Source organism: Macrobrachium nipponense, chromosome 11, assembly GCF_015104395.2.
Source record: "Macrobrachium nipponense isolate FS-2020 chromosome 11, ASM1510439v2, whole genome shotgun sequence".
Lineage (NCBI taxonomy): Eukaryota > Metazoa > Arthropoda > Malacostraca > Decapoda > Palaemonidae > Macrobrachium > Macrobrachium nipponense.
The window spans coordinates 108,106,926-108,123,253 of NC_061087.1; the positions used below are offsets into that span (position 1 = coordinate 108,106,926).

Below are 16,328 nucleotides of genomic sequence, written 5' to 3' on the forward strand. Positions count from 1 at the left end.
ACAATACCCAAACCCACTTATCGGAGGCAAACAAACCCCTGACCACGAACCTTGGTCCGTTCAAGAGCCGAGTTCGTAAGGTCTTCCATGACATTGTAATTCTTTATGAAGCCCTGGATTGTTGCCAGTTTTTATTCTTGATTTATTAGACCATACATTTACTTTTAAGAGTTTTATTAGTAAGATTCTTATTCGTAAGAACCAGCCCCATCTCTCAGAGGCCAAAAGGAACCCTAACCACGACCTTGGTCCCCCTTAGGAGCCGAGTTCGTAAGGTCTTCCATGACTGTAATTCTTTATTAGACCCCAGTTTGTTTTTATGCTTCATTTATTAGACCATACATTTACTTTTAAGAGTTTTAGTAGTGAGATTCTTATTCGTAAGTCCCAGCCCCACCTCTCAGAAGCCCCCCCCCAAAAAAAAACTTGACCACGCCCCTGGTCCCCTCAGGAGCCGAGCTCTTCGCCAAGCGGAAGAAGAGGATGGACAAATTCATCGTCGACGAGACGACCGTCCAGAAATCGCAGCAGACTTCGATCACGCAACAGTCTTCCGTTTCCTCCTCCTCCACCTCCTTCAGCAGCCTCAGCAGCAGCAGCAGCACCAGCCAAAATGTAAGCAGCAAAAATACTCTGGGCACCAAGAAACAGGCCGAAATGGAGAGAGACAAAGAGCAGGACAGGATTATGGTAGGTACGGTGTGGGTAAGGCGTCTGTGTGTCTGTCTGTTCCCGGAGCCAAAGTTTTCCTCTGGCTGACTTGAGGGAGAGTGAGAGTGGGGAGGGAGAGTGAATGGGGCATTTTTTTTTTCTTTTAGTGAGATTTTTTTTCTCTTTAGTTATTTAATTTTCTGTGAAGTTTTAATTTTGTAGATATGATAAAAGCTGAAAAATAATGATTAGAATGCAATTCATTCATAAGTCTAGCTGGTAAATAGAATCAGCTTGTGGATAGTAATTTACTAATATAATCATATGAGCCTCACTTTCATTATACTAATAATTACAAAAAGAAATTACAGTAGTATATTCCAAGAGAATTTCATGTGCCTAGTTTTGTATGTGTGAAAGTACTTGTGAAGAGAGAGAGAGAGAGAGAGAGAGAGAGAGAGAGAGAGAGAGAGAGAGAGAGAGAGAGAGAGAATCCCTTCAATCAAAGAGCTGGAAGTACGCATGTGCCTCAGTCAGCCGAGGTAAAACTTTTGGCCATTCACACACGCAGGAAGAGTTCCTCAAGAACAGGAGTGCCAGCATCGTCATGGTAAAGTCCCCCTGGAACGCTGCCCTAGAGACAGGTTGTGCTGCCGATGCCTTCGAAGATAAGAGAACGAGATTCCAGGTATACATAGGCACACCCATACACACCCAAATTACAAGCACGTCTCCTCCTTCTCCTCCTATACCTCCTCCTCCTTCCAAGCCTATGCTGCTACAGAGCCCCAACGAACACTAACATGAGCTGTGACTTGTTAGCAGCCTGAACAACAGCAAACGCAACACAAACACAGATCGCTACTGTACATATTATGGCGTTTGACCACAGCATCTTGGTGCTTTGTCGTCTTGCCTGCTCAGTGTTCACTAAAAAAACTGTTGGCTCTATGTCCCTTCTTGACTCACGATAAACAGCATTTTAATTCAGTTTCTCTTATCTTTGCTTGGTGGATACTTTCAGCAAGTAGTATAAGTCTAGTCTCAGCGCCACTCAGAGTAGTAGGTAGGTTCATGTGCCGTTGTTGTGCTTTTTTTTTTTAGGAATAAGAAACCAACACTTTTAGATGTATGAAGGTACTTATATATGTACGGAATATATTGTACATATGATTTGTATGATTACACCCATGTAAGAACTGCCATTTCCCCTGTTACAGGCTAAAACGAACGTGACTACGGCAAATGACAAACCCAAGGTAATGGGTGTCTTAGATAGCTTTAGTTCAATAGGAGAGTTTCTTTCTTAGGCTAACATGCATAGGGCTAACATTTTGGCTTCTTTTAAATAAATATATATCATATAAGGATAATAAGCATAGAGTAAGCTTTGAAGAGGGCTAACGTTTGGCTTTAGATACATAATATATAAAAGAGTAATTCTGTTCTAAAGAGCAAGATGCAGTACATATACGTATAAGTCTAAAAGACCAATGAATGTTTTGTGGACTGCGGTATTAGGCTGTTCTGTAGGACAGCAAATTAATTAGGATAAGGATTTCTTCTCAAGTGAAAGTGATGCTTGAAGTAGTCCCTACTTTAGCCGTGCCAGCTTCTTTGCGAAGTATTTTAACTTTCCTCAAGGGGTTTAAACATTGAAAATGCTTGGCACATCCGAGAATCACACGTCACACGCGTCCTGGGTTTGAGAGATTTAATATGTAAATTGTCAGTTGGTAGATGAAAGATTTGATGAATAATAATAATAGAATGAATAGAATGAGATCTCGGGTTAAATTTGATTTCAAGTAAAGGACGGGAAGTTTAAGTGTTCAAATTCTGTTACTATCATTTTTCATTTTCATTTGTAGTTTATATATATATATATATATATACTATATATATATATATATATATATATATATATATATATATATATAGTCTTACCCTGGTTGGGGGATATTTATTAAACAATATTGTTGTACTTCATATTTCGGATTTCTGGAATATAATAATGGTAAAATCTGCCCCCCCCCCTCACCAACAAAAGAAAAAAAAGAAAAAAATTACTCTTCTTGCTATTCTGCTATGGGAATTAACTCTGTATTTTTTTTTCGCTTACTCGGGGAGTAAACCAACAAACTACTTTGTTGTTGTTGTTGTTGTTGTTGGTTTGGGGTTAGGGAAGCCAAATGGAAGAGCCTACGAGAGTCTGAAAAAGGTGCTTTGCGTTGAGTTAAAAATACAGGAATTTTAGGATAGGATATTTATGATTTATTTATTAGAATGAAAATGTAAAAAAAAATATATATATATATATTTAAAGTCTCGTTAGTGAAAGAAGGCTCTGTTTGACCGTAGATTTTAATGCATATTAAATCTTGCACGCGTTCCGAGTAAGCTGGAGGTTGGAACATGCCTTGTTTAGTGAGAAGTGCTCTCACGTAATCAATGTAAACCATTGCATTGGTCCGAGAAAGACATTTATAGTATATGTTGATGCATTAATTATAAATTACTGGGAAAGTATTTTTCTTATAAAGTTATACATAAGGAATGATAAATAAGGCAAGTTACGAGCTGGCAATAACTTGTAAACAATTTAAAAAGGATAAATATGAAGCTAATCTGATACGAGAGAATATAAAGTAGGTAGATATTGTAGTATGAGCTTTGAGTACTGCAATAAACTGGGAGCAATTGTATCAAGCTTTATGCAACTAACTGGTGTAAAGAAATTAATATTCTTTGCTGAAAAATAACTCATATATATATATATATATATATATATATATATATATATATATATATATATATATATATATATATATATATATATATATATATTTTATATGCACATGAATAATTGAACCCTAAACATTACACCTTGTTTGATACAACACAAATCTAAGTGCCTGAAAGAGGAGAGGACAAACTGGAATGTGTTTTTAGAAATATATTTAGTGTGTGGCGCTCCAGTCCTCCACGCTGTTATTTTCATTCCAGTTGAAATGTAGCCTGTGGTGGTTAATTTCTCCTTTTCCATAATGCTGGTACCGGAAAAAGATAACTCTTGCGTATGTCCTTGTGCACATACCTGTATATGTATACTAATAATATATACACGTACATATATATATATATATATATATAATATATATATATATATATATATATATATATATATATATATATATATATATATATATATATATATATATATATATATATATATATATATAGTATATATATATATATATATTATATATATATATATATATATATATATATATATATATATATATATATTGAATCAGTGTTGTGCATATACGAGTACTATAACAGGAAATGACGCAAAAGCTGAAATATCACAAAGTGATATATTTTACAAGGCTGAAATAAACTTATGGTAAATCTAAAAGAGAGTTTTAAATTTTTATTCCTTATGCCCCACCCCCTCCCGCCCAAAGGAATACCTTCCCTCTTCACCTGAATTTCTAATTTGGTTTTTATTTTCGTCCTTCTCAAATTTGTCCAACACATAAATCCATTTTTAAAAATAAAATTTAACAATGATTTAAGAGCTGACTCGACGCTTTTGGATGTAGTTAATGCTGCTTAACGGTACTTAATTGCGTATTGATGACTGACTTTTAATATCATGTAGATAATTATGAAGGAATTGGCTACATATTCTGCCTCACATAATTTTTATATATACTTTATTCAGTGTCGTATAACTTTTTCGTAAAATTTATTGTTAGCAGGCTAAGTTACGCTTTCATTACCTTGTGTAAAGATTATTTTTGTCTGATTGTGTGAATTTCATATAGTATATCCGATAGGGCTTATATTCTCTTAATCTTAGAATATTGCTAAATAAAATAAAAAATAATTATTTTAAACTCCACCGAAGACGAGGAATGTTATATCTGAAGAGTTCAAGATTTAGCCTTCAACAGGCAATTATCGATTCCTTGGATTTAAAAAATTTAATTTAGTTAAAAGTTTATTGAAATTTGATATACACATATATTCACTCACACATCATGCATTTGAGTTGGGTATTTATATAAGGCCATATAAATTTTTTTAACGGGTATTTATATAAGGCCATTTAGAATTTTTTATCGTCAATTTATTAAGTATTTAAAAGTCTTATGATTTTGGTGTAAATATATCTTAGGAATAATCATCATAATCACGTGATATTTGTTGGTTCCTGACTTTCAGTAAACATATCTTAAGAATTCTTTTAGGTATTACGTGATATTTTCTCATTCCTGACTTTAAGTAAATATATCTTACGAATACTACTAAGAGTCACGGAATATTTCTCATTCCTGACTTTCAGTAAACATATCTTAAGAGTACTTTTAAGACTCACGTGATATTTTCTCATTTCTGCCTTTAAGTAAATATATTTTCTCATTCCTGACTTTCAGTAAACATATCTCATGAATACCTTCAAGAATCACGTGATATATTCTCATTCCTGACTTTCAGTAAATATATCTTAAGAATACTACTGAGAATCACGTGATATTTTCTCATTCCTGACTTTAAGTGAATATATTTCCTCATTCCTGAGTTTAAGTAAATATATTTTCTCATTCCTGACTTTAATTAAATATATTTTATTATTCCTGACTTTAGGAATCACATGATATTATCTCATTCTTGACTTTCAGTAAATATATCTTAGGAATTCTTTTACGGATCACGCGATATTTTCTCATTCCTGACTGTCAGTAAACATACCTTAAGAATTCTTTTAGGAATCGCGTTATATTCTCTCATTCCTGACTTTCAGTAAACACATCTTAAGAAGTTTTGTAGGAATCACGTGATATTTTCTCATTCCTGACTAAGTAAATATATTTTCTCATTCCTGACTTTCAGTAAACATATCTTGAGAGTACTTTTAGGAATCACGTGATATTTTCTCATTCCTGACCTCAACGTAGAAAGGAATAAGAAATGTGTCATATGCATTGTGAAAATGAATGACACATCTGTCAGTGTCCATCAATCACTACGAACGCTTTAGCTGTCGGTTCAGCGCCTAGATTCCTAATTATCTCGTTATGAAAGCGAATGACGTTTTGCGCTGTATGAGATAATACGCTTACAATGTATAAAAAAAGCTATGTAAAATTGACCATATTAACGCTGCATTGCATAACAAAAAATTAACATTTATAACCCGAGCGGATAAGCTAATTACTGCTACTGCTGTTGCACGCCGATGGAAGGCATAAGTATTCACAAACAAAATGAACGAAAATCATCGATGGCATTCGATGTTCCTCGGAAATATGCCATTTTTTGTTTTGAATACTTGTCTATGTTTCTTCTTGTCTGCGTAGTTAGAGTGATAAAAAAAATGTGGCATGTACGCATTCATTAATTATTTACGTATAATACTTGGCGTTGTCATTAATTTCATATAAGTAGAATGTGGTAACTAACAGCTGGTGTTTATTTTAATGAATATGAATGTAAGATTTGAGTGATTGGTTCTTTACTGATTTAGTGCATTGGAAGGAATATAGATCATCAGTTTGTTTTTATTTCGTAAACACTAATTAGTTTATTCATATATTATTTCCTTGAGTTTCCGCATTTCGAATACTAAGTCTATTTAAGTCTATTTACATTGTTTTATCTTATAGGCTAATTAATTTATTCATATATTATTTCCTTCAGTTTCCGCATTTCGAATACTAAGTCTATTTACATTGTTTTATCTAATAGACACTAATTAATTTATTCATATATTATTTCCTTGAGTTTCCGCTTTTCGAATACTAAGTCTATTTAAGTCTATTTACATTGTTTTATCTAATAGACACTAATTAATTTATTCATATATTATTTCCTTCATTTTCCGCATTTCGAATACCAAGTCTATATACATTCACTTAAGTTCATCAGTAGAAAATTAATTTAAATAAGAACCACAAGACGTTAACGTCAAAGCCAAACTACAGCAAAGGAAAAAAATGTATTTTTTATAATTTTTATAATAAAAGCTACTCAGAGAAAAGGCGGAAGAATTTATATATAACTGTTATAAACTTGAACTTGTATGGAATTGCTCCAGCTTGCCGAGACGTTGTGCGGGAGAGCGGAGTCGAAAGCCTCCTCCGTGCCCCGTTGGATGGAGATGCCCAGGCCTGCCCCGGTAAGTGAATGGGCACGTACCTGACGAAGGTTCCTTTCCTCGGTAGGTCCTGGTTCCTTCAAAAAAGCTTGTCGACGGTCCTTGGTCCTTGAAGGATCAAATTAACATACTGGTCGTGACTATCCTTGAATTAGTAAAAGGGATTTTTCCAAGTGATTTACTTTGTAATTTTAGTTATTTTTGTAATCAGTATTCGTAATTTCGTAATTTCGTTCATTTATGTTTTCGAAATCAGTATTCATGGTGATTTTTTAAAATAAATTCGTTCGTAATTTTGGTAATTTTTTTCGAAATCAATATTCATAATGATTTTTCAAAGTCAATTCGTTCGTAGTTTTTGTAATTTTTTCGAAACCAGTGTTCATAGTGGATTTCAAAGTAAATTCGTTTGCAATTTTTTTTTTCGAAATCAGTTTTCATAATAATTTTTCAAGTAAATTCGTTCGTAGTTTTTTTTAATTTTATCCAAATTACTATTCATAGTTATTTTTTTTAAAGTAAATTCGTTCGTAATTTTGAGAATTCTTTTAAAATCAATATTCATAATGACTTTTTAAAGTCATTTCCTTCCTACTTTTGGTAATTTTTTTTTCGAAATCAATACACAGATTTTGCCAAAAAAGTTGCTTTTTTTTATTTTAGTAATTTTATTTTTCAAAATCAACATTTATAATGATTTTTTTCCCAAGTCAGTTCTTTCGTAACTGTGATATTCTTTTTTTCGAAATCAATATTTATGGTGATTTATTCAAGTGATTTCTTTTGTAATTATGGTATTTTTATCGGAATCAATATTCATATTGATTCGTCCAACTCAGTTCTCTTGTGATTATTGTAATATGTTTTTAAATCCAATATTCATGTGATTTAAATGACTGACAAATATATAATCGTCTGATTTTTGTTGATGTCGACCTGGCATTTAGCTGAGAAATTTGTCATATTAAGATTCTTGCTTGGACCATGTTACCAAACCCAGAATTTTGTCATAACTTACTAGTTAACTTTTTCAGAAAATTCCTCGTTCATCTTAAATGTCTTACCCGAAATGATTTGTCAAAATCATATCCTTGTCATGAAATGATTGAGAATAAGCTTTCTTAATCAAAGGTCAATAACATTAGTGCCAACAATATCTCATCAAAGACATGTTCTCATGGCTGTCATGTGATTATTACTCAAAAATCTATAGTCCCTTTTAATCAACGGGGAAACCCAGAAACGATTTGCAAAAAAGTTTCAGTCTTGTCACGATCCAATGTCTTGATCTACCGAGCCTTTGATTTAGCTATAGTAAAATCCGTTAATCCACTTTATGCGACATGAAAACATATTTTTTGTCACTTAAGTTACAACGACCAAAGAAAAGGTCGAATTTATGTTCTTGTTATCATTCACTCATGACAGACTCAAGATTCTTGCTTCCAGTCCATAGCATTTTCCTAAAATGTCGTTCACAATTAAGGACTGTCATTAAATGGTTTCTGTTAAACAAATTATTGTAATTATTTTCCATGTATGGACAGGTCATCGTTAACCTGTCAAGCTCTGATCAGAGATAACTGTAACATGAACATTTTCTACTAACAGTTTTTTTTCTCGCTCTTATGGTTCGTCAGTCTAGCGATCTGGCAATTTGGCCACATATTTCTTTGCATTTCAGTAGGGTTAGTTTCCCTTTATCATGGTCCGAGCTGTTGGTTATTTTTTCCCCCTTTTGGTCAGCTCTTTAGCCCTTGTTCTTCAGGGGTCGTGGTACTAGATGTCCTTGACATATTGGTTGAGATCTTTTTTTGTACTCTCATTTCTATATTGTAGTGTATTACATATTCTCTGAGTTTCTCGTTGGACGAGTGGTTTTCGCGCTCGCCTACCAATCCGGCGGTCCGGAGTTCGATTCTTGGCCCTGTCAACGTGGAATCGGAGGAATTTATTTCTGGTGATAGAAATTAATTTCTCGATATAATGTGGTTCGGATCCCACAATAAGCTGTAGGTCCCGTTGCTAGGTGACCAATTGGTTCCTAGCCACGCCAAAATATTTAATCCTTCGGGCCAGCCTTTGGAGAGCTGTTAATCAGCTCAGTGGTCTGGTTAAACTAAGATATATACTTAGGAGTGAGCTAATGGCCACTGTTTTTTCAGTGGATACCATAACCTTTCAGGGGACTAAGCAGACTAAGCTTCCAGTTTAGCTTAGGTAGGTTAGGCGGTTCAAAGTTAATGTGACTTATAAGACCAATGATTCGGCAGCCAAAGGCCTACAAGTCAAGGCCCAAAGAGAGGAGGCTTCACAAAGCAGCTGTTTTTCGAGTTGTTGATCTTAACAACCACGAGGACTAGGAAGGAGTTTACCAAGAGGCTTCAGTACAATGCTGCAGTGAGGGTGAAAGGAAATATTATAATGTGCGGGGGATAAAATTAGATGAATGATGCAACAGTACTTAAGGGAAATCCCCTTCATCAAGACTTCCGAAGACTCTTGTCTCTCCATAATAAGAGAGAATCTAGTACGCCATCTCTTCATAGGAGGATGCTTAAGACTTTCTCCCTTTTAAAATTCGCAAGAGATAGGACACTGCCTTTACTGCAATTTTTTTAATCCTGTACAAAACTTCTTTAAAAGTTAAGTTATTCATTGTCGACTGGCTACTTTCATTTTATGCCATAGCAATAAGGAACATTGTTGTCAAATTCAACAGTACATAGCTATGCTTTCCATAAATAGTATGATCTTTAAGCTAAAAAAGGTTTTAGAACATTTTTTGCGAGGTACAGTTAATTATACATTTTGAAAATTTATAAAACAAGTCCTGACTTTTTGAAAATTTTTATTTGTTACGCAAATACTTAAGAAAAGGTAAAACGTGGATGTGTATGTCAATAGATATAGTGGTTGTTAAATTTCATTATACATATATGTATATATAAAACTGATTTGATTTAATTTCTATGATGTACCTTATAATTGAGCACAAAGGTCTGAGGTAAATATTGAGACATTAATCTTTTCGTTAATTTTGTTAATTTTTAAGATGCGTAGTACAATAGAGGGTGTCCATAAAGTCCCAGTACCATTACAAGCAATAAATACTTGTAATGGTACTGGACTTTATGGACACCCTGTACAATGTATCGGTGCCCCATGGCATCATTTAGCCTACTGGCGTTTCAGAACCATAGAATATCTACACAGGACTGATTGCCAACACCTTATTTTACAGATTGCGACTGGATTATCCATTGCCCCACCAGCAGCTGCACCAGGTGAGTGCTTTTTGCCAGAGTTATCATCAGAATGTTTATATATTTAATGATGCATTTCTATTCAGATTTTCTGGTTGAGGAAGCCAGGAGTGTGTGTTTGTGTGGCAAGGAATGACCGACACTATACCACTGGCATTTTGGAAAAAAAAAACATTGTTTGGTCTCTATAGTGTTATACACAATGATCTCATGAAGAACAGTGTCACTGTAGCCTTAGACTGTATATCATTTAGGACTGATTTTGTCTCTGCCTCAAAGAAAGAGATGTTCTCTGAGTCAGATGTCTTGGTTAAATTCCTTTTGGAAAAGGGTGCTTCTCAATGCAGAGCGTTTACATTCCTTTTGACTTTACAAGTGTATTTTCTGTCCGCAATTGTTCCTCCTGTGCTGTGCCATCGTCGTTAATAAAGTCATGCTTGAGGTATTTGGTTGTTAACAATGCAATAACTTTGTTTCCTTCCTTTTTTTCTGTAACTGTGAGTACTTACTGGTGATCCGCATCCCACTTCAATGTGATATATGCAGCGCTAAGTGCATGACTTGCAGCATGTCAGTCTTTGGCAATGTGTTTTATTTATATTTTGTATTTTTCATCTCCTCTGCCTGAATTTACCCCGAATTTCAAGTATGATGACATTATGCATGAACTGTGAAAATTGTGTTATTATTGACCCCGTTTTTAGTTTGTTTTTCTTTCTTACCGTAGTCTTCCAATGTCTGTCTGCAGGCTCCTTCAATCTCCCAGATATCTCTAAGATCTTGACCCAACCTACTAGGCCTACTACTAAATCAGAACCTTCCAAGCCTAAACCAGAACCTTCCAAGTCTAAACTGGTGCCAGCAACCACTCCTGCAGGTGGTGGCAATGGTGGAGGCAGGGCGACGCCAAATCGTCCCTATCAGACCAATGCAGCTAGCAACAACAAAGTGGCAGACAATATCCCTGCTCGCTCTCATGCTTCTACTCCGCCTTCAGCAGCCACCTTCGCTAGTTGCCCCAAGCCTGTCGCCAAGACTTTCTCTCCCTTGTGTTTTCCCCCTACTGGTGTCTCCAGCTCCCAAAGAACTACTGCGGATTCTCCTATTCAGAGTGCTTGTTCTCCTAAACCTCTTGCAAAAGTCTTTTCACCTCTTTGTATCTCGCCCAGCCCACTTTCCTGGTCTGTTCATACACCTACTGGCTCACCCGTTCCGACAAGCCACATTAACCGCATGGCTGCTGTGAAATCATCACCTAAGCCTTTAATGTGTACTGGAAACTCTGCATCATCTTCTCCTGTGCCAACTGTCATATTTAAACCCAAACCTTTAGACCTCTCTAAGTTCCATGAAAGAATTGCCTCCTCCCAGTCTACTCCTGCACTTGCAACTAATAATAAAAAGTTTCCAGTAAGTGGAACTAATGTCTCTGTAAGTAATTCTTCTTATTCCAAGGCTGCTGTTTCCTTCTCTGCTGATAAATCTAAAGTTTATGCTCCAGTAGATTCTGCAACTGCCTCTCCTGCTGCCACTGCACCTCTTAAGCAACAGAGACCATTTCCTGCATCGTCGTCATCCTCCTCCTCCTCCTCAGTGATCACACCTTCCACTAACAATGAAACTTCACACAAGGACGAGAGCCAAGATACACTTAAACCAGGAAGCCCACCATTAATAGTCATGCCAAATGGTACGGAAATGGTGCTGAATGGTTGTGAAGCAATGGTGAATGAAGCATTGAGTAAGATGGAAACCAAAACCAGCTATCAGCAGATCCAACACAAGGGCATTGCCAATGTGGATCTGGAAAAAGGCCCTACCTTTCTACCATCTACCAATGATTCATCTTTAAATCAGAAAGATTTAAAAGGTACCAGTTCTGCCCAGTCAAACAGTAGCTGTAGTGTAACTTCTACAAGTACTGGAGCTTCATCCAATATCATTCAAAAGGATAGCTGTGTGAAAAATATCACAACCACCTTAAACAACAGACCTGCTCGGCCCACATCTCTCCCCCTTATCTCCCTATCTTCACTGATACACAACGTTTCACAGTTACAGTCTCCATCTCCTCCCTCAGTTCCCCCCATTACTCCTCAGTTCCATAACAATAAGTCTGCTTATGATAATCTCTCTAGTGCATGCAACAGCTTACCACAATTTTCTTTAGCAAGCGAGCCTTCCTTTTGCAAGGATGCTTCTAATGGCAATAGTTATCACCCTATTTCATTAGCAGGAGAATCTGATTCTACAAGTTTGGTTAACAAAGAGAGGATTGATTTGCCACCTCATAAGGTTGCAGTCATATCCTCTCTGGATACCACTGCCTCTGTATCTTCTGAAAAACTCTCTAATACTCTGTCATCTTGTACAGCCTTAAGCAAGACTGAGACATCTGCAGTTTCTGAGTCTATGAGCACTGAACAGATTAAAGTTATTGACTCACAAGTCAGCCATACTTCTGAATTAAAGGCAGTGCATCATAGTTCTGACACTAAAACCAAAATTATACACAGCACTGATGACTCAATATCTAGAACTGTCCATTCAGGTAGTTCTGTCAGCTTAGTTAGTATGTCAGAAGACAAAGAAGGTACACATAAAGATGTCAAAATGATCAAGAGAATCCCTCAGCTAAAGTCACTGGGTGAATTTAAAGGATATGATTTTGTAGAAAGTCCTCTTCCTATCCCAAAAATTCAACTTTACGATTACCGAAAACGATCATCCTTGAACGAGGATGAACTTCGAGATTTTTTAAGCGACTGGGAGAAATCCTTTGAGAATTCCTCTCTGATTGATACCATTAATGTTACTGACCTTCATCCCCCTGATTTCTACCGAAGTGTATCAAGAGCAAGTTACAATGAGGAAGTTGAAGAATCTGAGCAACCTTTCGTGAATGACCTAGATACAGAGAGTGACGATTTCAGTTTGCAGGAGAAAGATAGTTGTGCTGCAGATGTCACACACTCAGATAAAGAGATGGACAGCTCTAGATGTAATCAGTCCCAGGCCAATAGTGAACACATCCCTAGCTCACATAAACACTCAGAGAAACCAGTTGCACAGCAAACAGAAAAGGTATTAGAGAAAGTTGAAAAGAAGGATGCAGAGACAGTGGAAATTGGGAAGGTGGAGGACAAAATAGAGGGGGGGGTGGAAGTAGTAGTTGATGGGAAACAGGCACTGACTGAACTCACGAGTACCCGACAGGGTACTGAGATGAGTCTCATGTCCGCTAAGACACCTCCGCCAATGACTTCTTCCTTGCTGTCATGTGGCACCAACAATCCTCCCGATCCCTCCTCATCCACAGGGGCTGGTGCCATTTATACTGCCGAGGTGAAGGTCGTCCAACGAGCTTCGCTTCCTCCAACACCAGTTGATGGTAAGAATTGGCATCAGTTTATGTGTCTAAACTGGTATTTGTATTATATTGTGCTGGAGTTTTTCTTATTGAAGTTTCCTTTTGACCAAAAAATCTAATCAGAAGTACCCTGTCAACTAAGTTAAGCAAAGTTTGAAGACATTAGCATATTTTTTTACACTTCTACATGTGTGCGCGAGACTGGAATCAGGATGCTTTCACCAACTTGATTGTACAAACTGCTCAGCCATCAAACTTAGCAAAATCTTCAGTGTACATGAATGAAAATAACACATATATCACTGTGCACTTCTTAGCCACCATGTCATCCTTTGAAAGGGACTACATTCCATCCACTCACGACTAATTTCTTGTCGCAGTGCCCCATCACTCGCTGCTGGACCTGGTCACCACCACTGAGCAAATCGACAAGCGCCGCTCGGCCAGCTTCAACCTAGCGGCCAAGGGCTGGGGGACTTACAACAACTTCTACACGCCCGTGAAAGTCACCACGCAATCCTAGGAGGTGTGGGGAGATCCTAACGAAGGACTCTTTTGTAGCCATTCAGCGTTGAAGTCGTGCCTTATCTCTGTATGCCTGAAGGAGAGGTCTTTGTCATCTTCTTCTAGTTCTCCTTCTACGTCTTCGCCTCTGCTTGTTTGAAAACGGAAATAAAAAACATATGAAATGGCGGTCTGAAAGTGATATATATATAAATGTATATCTGTATAAAAAAAAGCAAAGATGGCAGAGGGGGAATACTTCGTTTCCTCACCAGTCATCTTTTGACTAAAAATGTTTTGGGTCTTGTGAAAATGCACCTGTTCGTTACTCACATAAACATATCTGCTAGCATTTTGACAGTTAAGTTTGAAGTTCATTGTAAACATGACTTAAATGCTTTCATTGAATTCACGAGTTATTATGATAGACACGCTGAGATACAACCATATGTTCACCATTACACGCCATTACAGTTTCATTTACACTTGTTAGGTCATTGTTAGCGTTTTCCTAGATTGAAGTATGAAGCGAAATGTCACACTTGCATTTGTTCATATACCCATCTTGGTTAATCTTTTTCTCTGTAAATTTGCTTTGTTGAAATTAGCTTTGTTGAAACATCATCCGCTGTAAATTTGCACATTTTAGTTGCTGTTTGGGTGGTGCTAAGGAGGATGATGCCAAATCATGCAAGAAAAGGAAAAATTCGTTGATTTTTTTTTCGTTAGTTCTCATTTGGTTGTTGATTTTATTACTTGCACGACAGTCGTGCACTTCTCTACGACTGTCGTGCACTTCTCTACGACTGTCTTGCACTTCTCTACGACTGCCGTGTACGACTGTCGTGCAACTAGGCCATATTTTTTTTTTGCGCTGTTACTTAGATTGGCCGAGATTAACCCGATATATTATAAAGGTAACGATTCTTATTTGTATAGTTGATTAGATATTCTTGTGATTTCAGTCATTTACCTCATTGCGTTTCGTATCTGTTGCCCTTTTTTTGGCGAAGAATGTAAAAAATTATTTATTGTATGTAGCTTTAAAAAATGAAAAGCGAACAAGTGAGTCGTAATTTTGATGGAGGTGCGCGTGTCTTTTGTTTCGTGATGAAATAAAATAAAAAAAAAATATGCAAAGGAAGTTTGAAATTCCCTCAGGTCAGTTTTTGGCTCATGTCACAAAATGGGAAAAAAACACTCGCTCCCTCTTTGCTCATTTTTTGATTGAGTTTTTTTTCCTGTCGTTGGAAAACTTAAAATGGAGTAAGGGGGTTTGTAATAGGAGGGGATTTGCTTCTCGAGAAAAATAATAAATATTAATAAAAGCCCAGTTGGCCCAGATTACTATATATATTAAAAAAAAACTCGAATCCTCGAACCCATGCATTCAAAGAATTGTGTTTTTTATTAAATCATTTCACGCGGAGAAAAAAACACACACAAGAAACAGATGAATTCGCTAAAAAGAAAACAATTCGATAATTGTTCATAATGTATAAAGCTGTTCATAGTGTATAAATGTATTGGTTAGTGAATGCAAGGGTTTTTAGATTTTAAAAACTGTTAGGGTACTCAAGGGAATCACTTAGGAATGTTTGATGGAACCCTTTCTTGGTATAATATAGGCTAGCGGGTCCAGGATAGAATCCCGTAACCCTGCGTGTCCGCGTCGAAAAGGGCGCCGCCCCCCCATCATGCCGCGCCCTACCCTCTGGTACCTGAGGGTTCTCGCCTCTTCAGTACCCGCTGTCGTTGCTGTAGAAGTCTGTCTATTGTAATAACGTCTGAGATCGACGAATGAAATGAAGAAAGATAAACGAGAAAATCTACATTGGAAACAAGATGGATAAATAATCATTCCCCAGGTTTGAAATCACAGCAACCCACAAGCCTCTTATAGGCCTAATCCTCACGTACCAGAGGCTGGAATATCTGAAGAAAAAAAAAAACGCTTGTCCCCACCACGCAGGGTGGCAGGAAGTTTATATAAACGAAAAGAATTATCATCTGCAGAAGGACTGGTCATCTACGAAATCCTACAACATCTAATTGACTCCTTCTCTGTCCTCCTTCAGAATAGTACTAACATCTGCGTAGATGCTCAGTCCTTTCCTCGATGTAATCTTTCTGAGGACCCTTCACCCTGTTAGTTCTTCAATGCCTCAAGTATGTGTCTCTCTTTTTTTTGTGGATAAATAAATGATTCCACGCTCCGTGTGTTTCCTTATCCTGACAAATAGGGAGGAGGGGGAGAGAGAAATAAACGTAGACTTTACTGCTGTGTACAGGGGGTTAAACTGGTGTTTTACCAAGGTTGTTCAAAAGACGTTAGATATTTCTAAGCGTATCTGCTGGCCAAGAGGGAAAT

The 16,328-nt window shown here is 36.6% G+C and overlaps 1 protein-coding gene across 1 annotated transcript in view; it reads left to right on the forward strand.

The window, feature by feature from the left end:
• Nucleotides 1-13,976, forward strand: part of LOC135209722 (serine-rich adhesin for platelets-like) — a 262,683-nt gene extending 248,707 nt beyond the window's left edge. The window contains exons 17-22 of the mRNA XM_064242489.1: nt 452-690; nt 1,223-1,339; nt 6,758-6,838; nt 10,062-10,104; nt 10,832-13,474; nt 13,834-13,976. Coding sequence (XP_064098559.1) covers nt 452-690; nt 1,223-1,339; nt 6,758-6,838; nt 10,062-10,104; nt 10,832-13,474; nt 13,834-13,976 — 3,266 coding nt within the window. The remainder of the gene's footprint in view (nt 1-451; nt 691-1,222; nt 1,340-6,757; nt 6,839-10,061; nt 10,105-10,831; nt 13,475-13,833) is intronic.
• Nucleotides 13,977-16,328: the final 2,352 nt, after the last annotated feature.